The sequence below is a fragment of the Lynx rufus genome, unplaced genomic scaffold, assembly GCF_022079265.1.
Source record: "Lynx rufus isolate CCGP_SWC_20201006 ecotype Redwood Valley unplaced genomic scaffold, mLynRuf1.p SCAF_9, whole genome shotgun sequence".
Taxonomy (NCBI): Eukaryota; Metazoa; Chordata; class Mammalia; order Carnivora; family Felidae; genus Lynx; species Lynx rufus.
This window is the reverse complement of record NW_025814897.1, coordinates 1,815,243-1,832,987: the sequence shown is the minus strand read 5'-3', so window position 1 is coordinate 1,832,987 and position 17,745 is coordinate 1,815,243. Positions and strand designations below refer to the sequence as shown.

At 40.6% G+C, this 17,745-nt stretch overlaps 1 protein-coding gene across 1 annotated transcript in view; it reads right to left on the bottom strand.

Moving 5' to 3' along the window:
- Positions 1-17,745, bottom strand: part of DYNC2H1 (dynein cytoplasmic 2 heavy chain 1) — a 348,687-nt gene that overhangs the window by 136,011 nt on the left and 194,931 nt on the right. The window contains exons 77-79 of the mRNA XM_047072515.1: positions 15,848-15,973; positions 12,061-12,171; positions 7,146-7,301 (exon numbers count right to left, since the gene is read on the bottom strand). Coding sequence (XP_046928471.1) covers positions 7,146-7,301; positions 12,061-12,171; positions 15,848-15,973 — 393 coding nt within the window. The remainder of the gene's footprint in view (positions 1-7,145; positions 7,302-12,060; positions 12,172-15,847; positions 15,974-17,745) is intronic.

Below are 17,745 nucleotides of genomic sequence, written 5' to 3'. Positions count from 1 at the left end.
TGTTAAATAGTAATCGTGAGAGGGGACATCCTTGTCTTGTTCCTGACCATAGGGGAAAGGCTCTCAGTTTTTCCCCATTGAGGATGGTATTAACTGTGGGTCTTTCGTATATGGTTAGGTCCCATCTATCCCTACTTTGGTGAGGGTTTTGTTTTTTGTTTTTTGTTTTTTTTTTTTAACCAAGAATGGATGCTGTAATTTGTCAAATGTTTTTCTGCATCTATTGACAGGAACATATGGTTTGCACACTTTCTTTTATTAATGTGGTGTATCATATTCATCTATTTGTGAATACTGAACTAGCCCTGTAGCCCAGGGATAAATCCCACTTGATCATGGTAAATAATTCTTTTAATGTACTGTTGAATTTGATTCGCTAGTATTTTGTTGGGAATTTCTGCATCCATGTTAATCAGGGATATTGGCCTATAACTCTTTTTAGTGGAATTTTTGTCTGTTTTTGGAATCAAGGTAATGCTGGCCTCACAGAATGAGTTTGGAAGTTTCCATTCCATTTCTTTTTTTTTTTTAAGTTTGAGAGGAATAGTTATGAATTCTTCTTTAAATGTCTGGTAGAATTCCCTTGGGAAGCCATCTTGCTGCCCTACACTCCTGTTTGTTGGAAGATTTTTGATTACTGTTTCAATTTCTTTGCTGGTTATGGGTCTGTTCAAATTTTCTATTTCTTCCTGTTTTGGTACTTTCAATGTTTCTAGAAATTTATCCATTTTTTCCAGATTCTCCAGTTTGTTGCATATTTTTCATAATATTCTCTTATAACTGTTTATATTTCTTTGGTGTTAGTTGTGATCTCTCCCCTTTCATTCATGATTTTATTTATTTAGGTCCTTTCTCTGCTCTTTTCATTAAGTCTGGCTAGGAGTTTATCAATGTTATTAATTCTCTTGAAGAACCACCTCTTAGTTTCATTGATTTGTTCTACTGGGTTTTTTGTTCCTGTATCATTTATTTCTGCTCCAGTCTTTATTATTTCTCTTCTTCTGCTGGCTTTAGGCTTCAACTGCTGTTCCTTTTCTAATCCCTTTAAGTGTTAGAGTTAGGTATAAGACCTGTATTGCAATATTATTTCTCTCTTAGGAATGCCTCTGCTGCATCCTAAAGGTTTTGAATGGTCATCTTTTCATTTTCATTTGCTTCTATGTATTTTTTTTTAATTTCTTCTTTAATTTCCTGGTTAACCCATTCATTCTTTAGTGGAATGTTCTTTAACCTCTATGTATTTAAAGGCTTTCCAAACTTTTTCTTGGGGTTGATTTCAAGTTTCATAGTGTTGTGACCTGAAAATATGCATGGTATGATCTCAACCTTTTGTACCTGTTGAGGGCTGATTTGTGACCATGTATGTGATCTATTCTGGCAAATGTCTCAGGAACACTTAAGAAGAATGTGTATTCTGTTTTAGTGTGAAATGTTCTGAATGTATCTTTTAAGTCCATCTGGTCCAGCGTGTCCTTCAAAGCCACTGTTTCCTTGTTGATTTTCTGCTTAGATGATCTGTCCTTTGATCTAAGTGGTATATTAAAGTTCCCTACGATTATTGTATTACTGTCAATGAGTTTATGTTTGCTATTAATTGATTTATATATTTGGGCATACCAAGTTAGGGGCATAAATCTTTACAATTGTTAGATCTTCTTGATGGATAGACCCCTTAATTATGATATAATGCCCTTCTTCAGCTCTTCTTACAGTCTTTCGTTTAAAATCTAGTTTGTCTGATATAAGTATGGCTACTCAGGCTTTCTTTTGGCATCCATTAGCATGATAGATGGTTCTACATTCCCTCACCTTCAATCTGTTGATGTCTTCAGATCTAAAATGAATCTCCTGTAGGCAGCATATAGATGGGTATTATTTTTTTTTATTCATTCTGATACCCAATGTCTTTTGATTGGAGCATATAGTCCATTTGCATTCAGGGTGATTCCTGAAAGATAGGAGTTTGGTGCCAGTGTGTTACCTGTAGAGTTGGTGTTTCTGGTGATGTTACAAAGAGCCCCTTTTATAATTTCTTGCAAGGGTGGTTTAGTGGTCACCAACTCCTTAAGATTTTGTCTAGGAAAGTCTTTAACCCTCCTCCTATTCTGAAAGACAGCCTTGCCTGATAAAGAATTCTTGGCTGCTGCAAACCTGATCTGTCTTCCATTGTAGGTTAAGGACTTTTTTTTTTCCTTGCTGCTTTCATAATTCTTTCCTTGTATTTTGTGAATTTGACTATGATATGTCTTGGCAATGGCTGGCTTTTGACTGTGGTATGACTTGGCAATGGCTGGCAATGGCTGAATTTAATGGGGGTTCTCTGTGCTTCTAGGATTTTATGTCTGCATTCTTCCCCAGAATGGGGAAGTTTTCCACTGTAATTTGCTCACATAAATTTTATCCCCCCTTTTCTCTCTCTTCATCTTCTGGGACTCCCATGATATGAATATTATTCCGTTTTAATAAGATGCTGAGTTTCCTGAGTCTACCTTTATGATCCATTACCTTTCTTTCCCTCTTCTTTTCACCTTCATTTTTTCCCATAATTTTATCTTCTTTATTATTGAATCGCTACTCTGCTTCAGCCATCCTCACTGTCATGGCATCCATCCGGTTTGCATCTCAGTTATAGCATTTTTAATTTCGGCCAGACTAGATTTTGGCTCTTTTTTATTGGCAGGAAGGGATTCTCTAGGGTTTTCTAGCTTTTTACAAGCCCAGCTAATATTCTTATAATCACTGTTTTCAATCTCAGTTCAGACATCTTACTTATATATGTACTGATTAAATCCCTGGCCATCATTTCTTCCTGTTCTTTCTTTTGGGGTGAATTCCTCTATCTTGTCATTTTGGAGGAAGAAAAAAATTAAAAAAGTAAAAAAATAACAAATAAAAAATTTTTAATTTTTAAAAAATTCAAGTAAAGGAAGCTAGATTCTAGGTGTGTTTTGGTCTGCTTATAAAAAGCTTGAAAGAAAAAAGACAAAAGAGGGAAAAAATTAAAAATTTAAAAATAAATAATAAAATTTAAAAATAATTTTGCTCTTTCTGTATCCAAGGTGGAGGGAAAAAAAAATCATAAGCAACAAAAAAAACCCAAATGAAGCTAGATCCCATCTCTCCTAGAACTGGAGCTTTGCAGCAGTCTATGGTCAGTAGGCTAAGCCAGGGTTTGCTGCCCTCATCAGGAGTCTTTGTTCCTATGCTGGTGAGTGTAGGGCTTGATGGTGCCCCCTGGGTCTTTTGCCCATGAGACGCCAAATAACCTCCACCAAATGCTCTCGCAAGCAGGGGAACCGCTTCTCCCGGTGTGACCCCTGGGACCCTCAGACCCTGTGGCTGCTCTGGGGACTCCGCCCTCCTTCATCACTGGACACCACCAGGTGCTGACCTCTGAAACATCACACTCGGTGCCCCACCATTTATAAAAACCTGGTGGTACCGAAACCTCTCCTTTCCCTCATCGGTGGTTCTGGGGGACATTTTCTTGTCTAGTCCCCAGAGAGTGTTTTCACTCTTTCTATCTGCTTTTGGGGCAAGTGCTTTCCTGCAAAAACCCGAGGCACTGTTCTCTCTCTCTCTCCTCTCAGCAAAAACGACTGCCTCCCCTCTGAGGCACCCTGGTTCTTCTCGCTCGCCAGTTCACGTCTCAGCACCATGCACCTGCTGCATTCTCTCCCTCAAACTATGCAGATCATTGTGTGAATCCTGAGATTGATTTCCTATGTGTTCAAAATGGTTTGATGTTGATCTAGCTGAGTTCAAGGGACATGTCCAGGGTGTCCTTACTACTCCACCATCTTAACTTCTGCTTGCTTCCTGTAATACATTAAATACATTTCCTACCTACTCAAAGTATTGATAATATTTCTTATATCACTATTAAACCTTATTTATAAGTGTTTACTTAAAATTTTTTTAATACTTCAGAGATTAATATTTATAACACTCTCAAGTTAGAAGGCCTCAACTCTCAGTATTACCTGACACAGCAATTTCCTATTGAGGTCCTAATTCCAAAATGGTAAGAACTGTACTCTGAGTAGCATAGTTACTGACACAGTGGCATATGATTAAGGATTTGTAAAATACGGTACAAAAAATTCAAAAGGTAATTTTTTTCATATCATATTTTCTAATAGAAATAATGTAAATTGTGGGAAGGCTCTCTAGACAGCCCATCAAATCTTACTTGGCCCACCTGGAAACCCAGGCAGGGTGTTAAGTGGTCTTGTAAACATGAATGAGAAGAACCCCGTTACCAAGGTACCCACCGTGTAGTAAGAATAATAAGGTATCAAAGAGTAACAAGCATCAATCAAAAAGACCTTACATTAAGTGTAGTATTAGAAGTACAGCCCACATGTGTAAAATAGAGGAAGTTAATTCTGCAACCCAATACAGCACTGCAATGAAAAATAGCAAAACACCTTTCATTAACACAAGGAATGAAAACCAAGTTGAACTGGTGGTGGATCTTTACTTCTAGAAGTTGGTGATTAAAGCAAAAGGAGGAAAAATAGTAAAACAGTTTGTGGAGTGCATATCTGTATGACATTATCTCTAACAATTTTAATGGTATTTTATGTTTTGACTGGGTTTTCCTCCCAATTTCTTCATTTTAAAGAAAGCAAACTTAATGTGTTAAAAAAAGTGACACTTTCAAATATTTGTGTGTGAAAGTAAATTGCTCTAAAAAAGGACATTTTGGTACTATGTACAAATTCTCTCTGGGCTTCCTGGGTGGTTCAGGCAGCTGACCGTCCAACTCTTGATTCTGGCTCAGGTCATGATCCCAGGGTTGGGGGAATGAGCCCCATGTTGGGCTCTGCACTGAGTGAGGAGCCAGCTTGGGATTCTCTCCCTCCATGTGCCCCTTCCCCACTCCTGTGTGTGCTCAGTCTCTCAGTAAACTGAACTAAACTAAAATGAAAGTATATGTTGACCCAAACTCTCCAAATTTAGAAATTGCCACCCTGAATAAACATTAAATGAGGCAAATAGAAGGATATCCACTGCAATGTTTTTTGTAACAGCAAAGACTGAAAAGAACATGTATGCCCATCTAACAAAACTGCTTACAAGTACATAGATATGGTGAATACATAATATTTTAAAATTAGGCATTAAATGGTTACTAATCTTTAATTGTTTTTTTTTAATTTGAGAGAGAGGGAGAGAGAATCCTAAGCAGGCTCCATGCTCAGTGCCAAGCCCAATGGGGCTCGATCCACAACCCTGGGATCACGACCTGAGCCGAAACAAGAATCAGATGCTCAACTGACTGAGCCACACAGGTGTGCCTATTGGTCAGTAATCTTTAAAAATCTCTGTAATGTTTTGGTTAATACAGCAAAATACAAAACTGTATTTGTAACATGCTATTTGAGTTAAAAAGACTGTATGCATGTCTGAGTGTAAATACATAAAATGTTTATTTATACAATCTTTCTTGAAGGACACCCAAGAAGGGGTGAACAGCAGCTGTCCTGAGAAGAGAAACTGGTGACAGGGAGAGAGAAAGGAAACAGACTAAATTTTAGGTGCGAATCATCTTGTAGCTTTTTAATTTATATCAAGTACATGTATCACATAATAAAAAAATGTAATTTCATTTAAAAAACAATTCCTTGTTTTCAGTACAGTTCTTTCACTACCACTGTTGTTCATGAACCCGTCAGCACGAGCTGCTGTTAGGGGCGGAGGCTCTAGAAGAGGTGGGCCCGGCCACTGCCAAGCTCTGCAGGCTGAGGTAAGAGTCCTCCGGCAAGTTAACTGCCATCAAGACCCACGGGCCTTCTTTGTAAGGTGACAAGAACAAGCACACGCTCCTTTACGGGCAGTGTGCAGGCTGTGTGGAAACAACATGTCACTGTTTTACTTACTACCGCATCAGCGAGACACATCTTTATTGGCAGGTCACGTGCAAGGCACTTGTACACATACACTGCCCCATCTCATCCTCGCAAGAAAGGTAAGCGTGGTGAGTAATCCCCATTACACAGCTGAGGAAACTGTGGCTTACTAGAGTTCAGTAACTTTCCCCAGGTCACCTGCTAGGAAAGTCGAGAGGCAGGACTCAAACCGAAGTCTGTGACTTCGGAACCCACGACCCTATTCTGACATGTAACTGAAACAGAGAGAGAGGCTAAAACAGGGACAGGCTGAGGAACAAACAGAAGTGGACAAAGCTAAAAAAAAGATGGGAAAAATTAAATCTGGAAGGGATGCAATTTACGGCTGAGATAGGCATTTGGCAAGAAGAACAGAACATGTTCCAGCAAAGATGGCCACGGCAGTGGGAAAGGGTGGCCTATTGGTCGTGAGAACAATACCAAGCAACACCTATGGCGGCAAAGAGCTGGATGAATTCGAGGACCAGGAAGAAGTCCACTGTGGCTGAGTTGCAGAGACCAAGTGGGAAGAGGGTTCTGGGACGATGCTGAAGACAAAGGACCAGAAATGTGCCTATTTCTTCACAAGTACACTAGAAAGTCATTTGATGGGTTGTAAGCAGAGTAGTGAAATAATCAAACTGCCATATTAGGAAAATGATTCTGGCTGCTAAATGGAAAAATCAAAAAGAACAGGAAATGATCTCAGAAAGTAGTACAGGTAAGCAGTAAGGTGCTCAGAGAAAATAGTGGAAAGAAATGCACAGATTTGAACTGTATGTTGTAAGTAAAATCACATGACTTGGGAATGAACCGGGTAGGCAGGCTAAAAAAGAAAAACATACCAAGAACAATTCCTAGGTTTCTAGCATGAGGAAATAAATGGATAAATAAATAAATGGATAAAAGGATCAATGCCTTTTACTGAGAGGGAAACATGAAAGGAAAACAATATGCGGAATTCAGTTCTGAACTTTGAGATGTCTGTGATGGATCAACCACAAAAATAACACCGAACAATCACTGAGGGTTTATTATGGTTCATGCCTTGTGGCGAACAATGTAATTCAGAGATGTGAGCTACGTATACAGTCCTGAAGATGAACAACAAAGACAGAATTAGAGACAGAAAGTCGTAAACCATGAACCAAATTATTAAGTAATCCCAGCTGCTGAAACTAAATTGGTAGGAATGCTCTGATACAAAAATATGCACAACTTACAAGAGGTCCAACACATGTTCTCACTCACCTGTGGAATGTAATTTCGTCTTTCCTGACATGCAGCATGAAACCACGCAAAACTAAAGAGAGCGTGAGCTCGATGGATGCTGTCTTTTTTGCTGATTTGCTCAGCAGTCCAAGATTCGTAAGTGCGCATTAAATTCTTCTTCAAACCTGGAGGTGACTGAAGACAGAAGATTGACCGCTTATTGTCTCAAATCTTCCAAATTAACATTTAACATGTTTGAGAACATACTTTAATAAAGAAAAGTTTTCACCATTAACCACCCAATTTGACTTATTTTATATTACTTCAAAAAGTATGTATCTAAAACTAGTTTTAAACTCCTTGTAAAAAGGAGTTTAAATTTATATCCAGTACAAATTCAATAATTTTCAAATTTAAAAAAACTATAAAAGCAACAATATTTAGAACAACCCAATAAATTTTACATGATTGCCAGAGCACCTGGGTGGCTCAGTCGGTTAAGTCCGACTCAGTCGGTGGCTCAGTCCAACTTAGGCTCAGGTCATGATCTCACAGTCTGTGAGTTCAAGTCTCATATCGGGCTCTGTGCTGACAGCTCAGAGCCTGGAGCCTGCTTTGGATTCTGTGTGTGTCTCTCTCTCTGCCCCGCCCCCGCTTGAGCTCTGTCTGTCTCTCTCTCCCAAATAAACAAACATTAAATTTAAATTTTATATGATCGTTGAGGTATTTTACTGAAACTAAATCATACATAAGGAATGTGACACTGACTGTTAGGGGCACATGGTTTTTCCTCTGCTATGAACATGCCCCCTTCTGCAGATGCTATCTGAGCTTCTGGGCCCTCCCTGCACTGTTGACATACCACACCAACTAACACTCCCAGCACATTAGACCATTGGAGTTCAAGTGGGGATTAGCAGATACCACTAGGCTCATAAACACAAATTCAAATCCACAAAGTGTATATTGAACTAGTACTCAGTCAAAAAGCACTTATCTACATGCCCAGGATCGGTTTATATTGTGGAATTATCCAAATGAGAAAGATGAATTTCGAATTCTTTTTGGAAAAGTGTAAACTAAACCCACTTCTTGTGTGTTAAAAAAAAAAAAATCCTTTTTTTTAATCAAACACATTTGTCTATTAATCATCGATTTCCTGGAGAATTCTTCTAATGTTAAAAAAATGTGCATTTATCTGAATTTATTTTAATTAGCTTTTTTAAAAAGTAAAACTTTTCCTTTAAAGAATGCCTGCTACAAGGAACAGTCAGTCCCTGTGCGATCCTTTCCATGCTGTGTTTTTCTCAAATAAAAAGACTTCTTCAACATTAGAAGAAAATACCATTGATTTACTAAGTACATATCAATATACTTTTAAAAATAAAAATGTTTTGTGTTTATGAAACAGTAACAAAAATTATGACAAAATAGGCCAAATTTTCTGAGCACTACTTGATAAAACATGAAAATAACAGAAAACTGAATATCCACTTAGTTTTTAAAGCACTAAAGATTACATAAAATGAACAAATCATAAAGAATTAGAGAAAATCAGACACAAATATTTTTGAAAAATAACAAAATGAAGACAGTAACATGTCCAATTATGGGATAAGGCCTAGCATGTAGTCAACTGCAAATTCACAGACATAAAATAATTTCAATATTACCTCAAGTAAATATATATTAGTTAAGCATTCAACACAAGAAATCAGGAATACCAAAGGCAAATAGAAATCTAAGGGAAACTTAAAAAAGAAGAATAAAGCAGGAAATTCAGTGAAAAGTATTAGTAGAAAAAAAGCAAATTATTAAGTATGACATCAGGTATTTGGAGTGAATTTTTAAAAGTCTGTCAACTAATCAAAAGAAGAAATAAACAATAAGATAGAGATGTAACAACCTTTAAAGATAATATACACATGTCTACATACATATACAGTAATAATTTTGAATATAATTAACTGGACTATTTTCTAAAATAGTTAATTATCTATATGGAATTAAGAATTAGAAAAAAATACCAATTCAAATAAAATTTCCATTAAAAGTAATCGAATCACCTCCTGAAAGAAAATCCTGGCAAAGGCTGTACATGAAAATATTCAAGAACAGTTCTCCTGATAAATTAATTCTTCGTGTACTGTACGTGCCAGGTAGTATGCAGTAACTACAATGCTCAAGAGAAAAAATAGCCCCTATCCTTTTGGCTACAACAATTCACCGCTAGAATATACAGTCAGAGTGTACTGGGAGAGCAGCTGAGACGATTTTGGAAAAGTTCATTTTACTAGACATCGTAAAGACTTTCGATTGACATGTTTCCAAATAGTAAATGAACTTTACATTCTGTGGATTAACCATTATCCTTTTTCTTCCTTAAATGAGACTAACATCTTCAGATAAAAAACAAGAAATACTGATCCAAAGAAACACGTGACTATAATCAATATGAAGACATTTTTCTTCATAACAAAGATCACACAAAACAAATTTCTACAAACAGAAAAAAACCAAGCAGAACCTCTTCCACCAGTTTTAAAAAGTTTTAATTCCATTTACCATTTTATTTATGACTTGGCCCAGTTACACGGTAACATTGCAAACACACATAGTTTTGGATGTGTCAGAAGAATGATGGGCTCAAACAGGAAACCCACACTGGAACTCTTGCTCAGCTGCTGTCAGAAGACCAGTAAGAACACCAGATACTCATGTGCAAAAGAAGAAGTTGAACCGTCCCTTTATACCGCATATAAAAATTAATCCACTCTGCACTAAAGACCTAAACGTAAGGCTATAAAACAATAAAACCAGAAGGAAACACAGAAGGAGGCTCCATGACATTGGCTCTGGCGATGACTCTTTGGATATGACAGGGGCACAGGCAACAGAAGCCAACACCAGGCAAACAGGACACGTCAAACTTTAAAGACGTCTAGGCTACAAAGGAAACAGCACAGTGGAGAGGAGGCACCATGAAAGGGAAGAAAATATTTGTCAACTATACATCTGACAAGGAACTCCTCCAATTCAATGAAAAACCCAGTTAAAAATGGGCAGAGGACTTAAGACCTTTATCTAAGCCAATATGCAAACAGGCAAGAAGTCCACAAAAAGATGTTCAACGTCACTACTTATGAAGGAAATGTGGTGAGACACCGCTCACACCGTTAGGATGGCTGCTGCGCACATGCGCACACACACACGCGCACACACACACACACACACACACACACACACACACACAAATGACAAGCAGCACTGCAGGGATCAGCGGAAGGCAGCATCCTTCAACAATTAAACACAGAATGACTTCTGACCTGGCAGTTCCACAGAAGCCCTGAGAACCAGCTCGTGGAGAACCAGTTGTGCCATCGTCATCCCTGCAACATGACGCACAGCTGTGCGGAGACACGCGCCCCCCCCCCCAGCCCCCCCCCCCCCCCGTGTCCCGCACTGCTGGATCAAGATGCCGCCACATGCGCACACATGGAATCGTGGACCCTCACAGGGAAGGAAGCCCCCTCGTGTGCGTCGATGGGAGAAACCCTGAGGACGTTCCCACAGACAGTGTGACAGGCCAGGCCTCAAGGACAAGTCTTCCAGGCGCCCCTAGGCAGGCAAACTCCTGGAGACACAGAGTGGAGGAGGGACAGCCAGGCCCTTCCCCCTCCAGAGATGGGAGAAGAAGGGACCGGGGAGTCGGTCCGCAGCGGACAGTCTCCGCTGGGCAAGATGAACGAGTTCTAGGGCTCTGCTGCACAAGAGAGCACACGTGTCGCTACCGAACTGTGCCATCAAAAATGGTGAAGATGGCAAATTTTATGTTATGTGTCTTTTACCGATACAAATACCGAAAAATGAAATAAAATTTAGAAGGAAGATTTAAATTTATTTGGATAAACATCATGTGATGCTATTATTTATGGTTCTTTTACCTGACCTACACAAAATGTGTTTTGTTTTGAGTACAGCTGCCACACGACCTGACAATAATTTCAGGTGTGCAGCACGTGACTGGACGAGGGTGGCATCACGCCGTGCTGCCTGTTGGCACACAACGCTGTCACACCCCCCCCCCCCCCCGTGTCCTGCTCACTGTGCCCTTCCTCCCCGAGACTCACACTACCACTGGCAGTCTGTACCTCCCGCCGCCGTCCCCCCTGCACCGTCAGTCCTCTATTTATACACCTGATTCTGCTTTTTGTCGTTTGTAGACTCAATCACCACATTCCACTTATGACTGGACTCACGTGTTCGTCTTTTTCAGTCTGACTTATTTCACTTGGTTAATACCGTGGTCCATCCACGGTGTCGCAAAGAGCAAGATCTCACCCCTGTCACGGCCGAGTAATCAGCCACTGCACACACCACGCCTTCCCCGTCCGCCGATCTACGACGGACACTTGCGGCTTCCACAGTTTGGCTACGATAAATAATCCCACAATAAACACAGGGGTGCATGTTTCTTTTTGAAATAGTGTGTTGTTTTCTGTGGGTAAATACCCGGCAGTGGAACTGCTGGGTCGTAGTTTGATTTTTAACTTTCTGAGGAACCTCCACACTCCAGAGCACCTCCAGAGCAGCTGCACCAGTTTGCATTCCACCAGCAGTGTAAACGGTTCCCGTTTCTCCGCATCACGGCCAACACCTGTGGTCTTCTGGGTTGTTAATGTTAGCCACTCTGACAGGTGCGAGGTGGTTTCAATTCATACTTCCCTGATGATGAGTGATGCTGAGCATCTTTTCATGTGTCTGCTGGCCACCTGCTTGTCTTCTTTGGAAAAATATCTATCCAGGTCCTCTGCCCATTTATTAATCGAATTGTTTGTTGAACAAGACAGTTTTACGTGTTCTGTAGGACAGACAGTCCTTTACAGAGCTGTAGGAGGCATGTGGAGGTTAGTGCACTTAGACAACTAGTGATTCAAGGTTTAAATCTTCTTACCTCGTATGTGATCTTTAAACTTGACTGTAATAAAATAGGAGTAAAGTGGGGATGAACTTCTGCAGTCAGCCACAGACGAAAGGTATCTTTAGGTTGAAGAGTATTTAATTCCTGGTATAAAAAAACAGCAACAATAAAAATCTACTTCAATATACACACTAATTTCCATTTTAGAAATGTATTAGTAGTAACTTTTTCCTACTGAAATCCTTCTATGACATTCTGATGTATTTCATTCTGCTGCTTATTTGCTCTGTGACCTTGGGTTCTAGGATTTACACCAATGCTGAGCAAGGATAATATGAGTGCGCATCTTGTGAACCGTGTACAAGACTCGTAGCTGCACATGATGCACAGCAAGTACAAGACAAGTCTTAGCGGTAACCACTGCACCTCAACTGGTCACCACCTTCTGGACCTTAGGTTCTCACCGCTTTGATTAGGGCTTCCAGAGAGTTCTAGCATGAGAGCGCTTCCTTTATTGGCAATGTTTGCTGTATCCTACTTATTGCCTATCATATAAAGTCAAAACTTTACCACACAAATTCCTCGGCCTGTGCTACCTGCTGCAGTCACTTATTCAAATTTCATGTCTGTGTCCTTTTGAATACTTTTCCTTTCTACCTGTTATGCTCTTTGGAACCTGAAAATTCTTACTCATCTGTCAAGTTAAGTCCAAGTCTTAGGGGGATATTTTCTCCAACTCTTCAGTACCAGTCCCAGGCACATTAATCCCTCAAGACACTTTGTGAACTGTCTTCTGTAGTATTCACTATGCTACAATATAGTTACTAATGTGGGCTGTCTCTTCTACACCAACTTCCTTCCTACGAGCAGGTACAAATTTTGTATGCATTGAGCACTTACGGCAACTGCTGGCTTTTTTTCTGTACTAAACAAGTGTTTGTAGAATAAACAAATGAATGAATGACAAAAGACTTGTTAAGAGTTCTAAAAGAGTGAAAACTAAAATTTATGTTAAAAAACATAATCTATGTCTGATTCTAATATTTACTATTTTAATGCAAAATACAGAAGGTGACCACAAAAAAAAAAAGGCAAAAGAATTGGCCATAAAATCACTGTGCTTACTTAACATTGTATATTGTAAAATGTATCTACACTTACTAACAATTTAAGAAGGTAAAATTTACATGAAATTTTGGTTTAGGTTAGCACATTTTTAAAGAAAGGTAAAAAACACACATTCATGATAGAGTTGCTTTGAAAATAAATTTGCAAATTTATACCCAAACAATTTATCCTAACTCCTCAAAAGAAAATTTAAAAAAATATTTTAAAGTTTAAACTTTTTTCTTATCATCTACCTTATATGCTTCAAAAGTTCTAATTAAGATTTGCTTCCAGGGACGCATGGGGGGGCTCAGTCGGTTAAGTGTCCTACTTCGGCTCAGGTCGTGATCTCTGGTTCCTGAGTTCAAGCCTCATGTCGGGCTCTGTGCTGACAGCTCAGAGCCCGGAGCCTGCTTTGGATTCTGTGTCTCCCTTTCTCTCTGCCCCTCCCCCGCTCATTCTCGGTCTCTCCCTCTCTCTCTCTCTCTCTCTCAAAACATGGATAACCTTTAAAAAATTTTTTTAAAAAGGATTTGCTTCTGGGGCATCTGGTGGCTCAGTCGGTTAAGCAGCCGACTTCAGCTCAGGTCATGATCTTGCGGTCCGTGGGTTCAAGCCCTGTATCGGGCTCTGTGCTGACAGCTCAGAGCCTGGAGCCTGTTTTGGATTCTGTGTCTCCCTCTCTCTCTGACCCTCCCCCGTTCACGCTCTGTCTCTCTCTGTCTCAAAAATAAATAAATGTTTAAAAAAAAAAAAGATATACATGTTAAAAAAAAAAAGATTTGCTTCTGAGAAATCATTGTAATTGTGTGTTACACAAATAAATAGCTATCGATCTATTATTTGGAAGAAAAAGCAGAATTTAAGCATTTACAGGTCTTGTTTACATGTTTTAAAACATACGTGATTTATCAGACATGAATTATATATTTTTACACATTAATGGTTTTCTCAGAAAACTGTCCTAATAATAGAATTCCTCAAATATTTACATATACCTCAGTTTCCAAATCTGTGTCTTGTTTTGATTTTATGAACCACCACCGTCCATCAATTAACTCACTGAGTCATGAACTCATTCAAAGATGTGATCGCCTATATGTTGTGAAAGGTGCTACAGGTGCCATGTACTAGGACCACACAATTTTTCGACACATTACAATTAGGTAAGGGCCTCTGTCAATCTATTCTATTCTCAATTATACGTCTGCCAGATCAATTAAACTAATTAACTCACCCTCCTGCTTAAGACCTCCTTTGACTTCATCCTAAGAAAAAAATTTCCAAATTCTTCTGCATGGTTCTCAGGGTATTCCACAACCCAGCCCCACTCTGCCACGCCCAGCCCTCCCAGCACTTTCAAGGTCATCTTTATTCTTTGTACTAGGCCTGTTCATCTCCCCCCACTAGGTCTCTATTTGTGCTGCTGGAATTAACCAGGCTATCCTCACCTGCTTGCCTGCCTTCCCTCCCCCCTTCCCTCCCTCTTTCCTTCCTCCCTTCCTTCCTCCCCTCCCTCCCTCCTTCCTCCCTTCCTTCCCTCCCTTCCTCCTCCCTTCCTCCCCTCCCTCCTTCCTTCCTCCCTTCCTTCCCTCCCTTTCCTCCTTCCTTCCTCCCTTCCTTCCCTCCCTTTCCTCCTTCCTTCCTCCCTTCCTTCCCTTCCTTCCCTCCTTCCTCCCTTCCTTCCTTCCTTCCTTCCTTCCTCCCTTCCTTCCCTCCCTCCTTCCTCCCTTCCTTCCCTCCCTCCTCCCTTTCTTCCCTTCCTCCTCCCTTCCTTCCATCCTCCCTTACCTCCCTCCTTCCTCCCTTCCCCCTTCCCTCCCTCCTTCCTCCCTTCCTCCCCCCTTCCTCCCTTCCTTTCCTCCCTCCTTCCTTCCTCCCTTCCCTCCTTCCTTCCCTCCCTCCTTCCTTCCCCCTTCCCTCCTTCCTTCCTTCTCTCCCTCCTTCCTTCCTCTCCTCCCCCCTTTCTTCCTCCCCTCCCTCTCTCCTTCGTTTCGTCCTCCCCTCCCTCTCTCCTTCCTTTCTTCCCTCCCTCTTTCCTTCTTTCCTCTCCTTCTTTTCTTTCTTTCTTTCTGCCCCTACACTTAGCTAAATCACGTGCAACTTTCAAGCAACATCTTGTCTTAGGAGTCATCTCTAACTATCCGAGGCCACAATCATCTTTTTTAAGGAACAGACTTAAGTTAGGGTTTGCATTTAAAACGTGGCCAGCAATTTGCTCTGTCTAGAGGCTAGCTTTGCTCTGGGTCTGTGTGAATTCAGTCAAGTGACTGCTTCAGTTTCCATCCTAGCCTCCCAGGGAAGTCCTGTTATCCCCCCGACTCCTCTCCATCCTCTCGCCCCACACAGACACTGCAGACCAAGAGCATCAGGAGAAAGCAATGGTTTGAAAAGGCCTCCTCGAACCCTTTAAAGCAGCTACCTTCTTTAGTTCTGGGAAAAGCTCCCTAAGCCTCCCTTCGACCCTGATGAATAATTTCTTGGTTCCCCTTAAACGCTTTCAAAATAGAGACTTTTGTACACATCCTAATAAAAAGGCCCCCACCTTCATTTGTACAAATGTACATATTAAATGATTAACTGATTAACAGGTTTTAAACGATTTCTCGTTAAATGCTAACTTAAAAAAACATTACATAACGCGTGACACTCTTTGGAGGTCACCCAATTGACTACATTCTGTACTATTTACACCACACTCATCTGAATCTACCTTTTCCAGAACTGGCAGCCAAGACACCACAAGATGTAAGTTCTTCAAACACAGCCAGTCCCCACTGCGGGCACATTCTTTCAGCATCTGAATCGCTAAATCGGCTTGACCCTGACCCATAGCAACCTGCAAGACAAAACACAAGACTTGCTGTAGTAAACACCCACTCCAGTGCCTAGCACATGGGGACCGTGCTGACGGACCACTAATTACTGTTATTCTAGGCCGATGAGGACTGAGGGCGGGCCCCGCCTGAGACTAGCTGCACACGCAGTGCAGTCGTGACCTTGACCCGTGAGGGAGTCAAGCTTCCACTGCCCCGTCCATCCTCCTGCCACGAAGCCCAAAGGCCTTGCTCTGCTAGCAGACCCGGAGAGCGGGAGGCCTGTGGCCCAGTGGCCATCCTGCTTGAGAGGAACTAGGAATGCCTTGCTTAGGTTCCTTATCTGGGTTCTCAGGATAAATAAGTAAGTAAGTAAATAAGTAAGTAAGTAAATAAGAAATTAAGAAAGAAAGAAAGAAAGAAAATTAAAAATATAATACAAAAAACAGATCTGAGACACAAGAGATTCAAATTATCCTACTTTACATACTGAACCAACTCAGTTATTTTGATGAGGGTTCTAAATTTTTAATGTCTGTTTATTTTGAAAGAGAGAAAACGAGCAGAGACAGAGAGAGAGAGAATCCCAGGCAGGCTCTGCACTGTCAGTGCAGATCCCAACATGGGGCTCGATCCCATGAACCGTGAGATCATGACCTAAGCAGAAACCAAGAGTCAGATGCTTAACTGACTGAGTCACCCAGGTGCCCCAAGGGTTCTAAATTTTTAATAAGAAATACCACTGTGTTGCCATTTCCAACAGCTGTCTTATTTTTGTCCTTCCTTAACAGAAGATTTCTAATACTTTTCTATTTATTAAAAACAAACAGTGCTTGAACTGTTTTGATGCACCTATTAATCTTCCATTGTTAAAATGCAAAAAAAAAAAAAACCCCACAAAAGACAAAAAACAGAAAAAAACCAATTTTCTGAACAGAAATTATAGATAATAACAGACAACTCAAGGGCACCAGGGTGGCTCGCTCAGTTGAGCATCAGACTTCGCCTCAGGTCATGATCTCATGATTCCTGGGTTCGAACCCCATGTCGGGCTTTGTGCTGACAGCTCAGAGCCTGGAACTTGCTTTGGATTCTGTGTCTCCCTCTCTCTCTGCCCCTCCCTCTGCTCATGCTTGCTCACTCTCTCTCTCTCTCTCAAAAATAAACATAAAAAAAATAAAAATAGACAACTTAGGATTCTCCAGGAAGCCTCAATCATGTGAAAAAAATCTTGAAGAGTCATAAAACCTCAGAAAAAAACATTTACTACAAAAATTTTAAAATATTTTGTAAAAACCACATCAGGAATGTTTTGAGAAGACGGTTAGCCACTCATCCCCTCAAAAATCTACACCACTACTTCTTAAATTAAAAATTAACTTAGCATACATAGTCAACAAAGCAACAAAACTTTAAAATAACAGAATTACATCCGTATTTAAAGGCTTTCCTACATTCCAACAACTGTGGAGGACGTTTCAACAGTCAAAACTACTGCGGCTGCAAACAGCTTTGTGCTTCTGGTAAAAGCATTGCTGACAGTAGAATCCATGGCCAGGCCGTCCGCCCGACAGACAGGGCAGGGACTGAGGAGGGATGTGTCCTTATCACAGCAGGAGCAGGGTGAAACCCCATGCTCAGGCGCTGGAGAGGCACCTGCCCATGGGCCCAGGCCCTACCCTCTGGCTGCCTTGTGTCTGGGTCCCCACAATATTTCTACTTCTCCAGTTTTGGTCGTTCTCAAGTGTCTGCTTTGTAATCATTATAATTTTCCCAATAAAAGCAGTTTATTTAT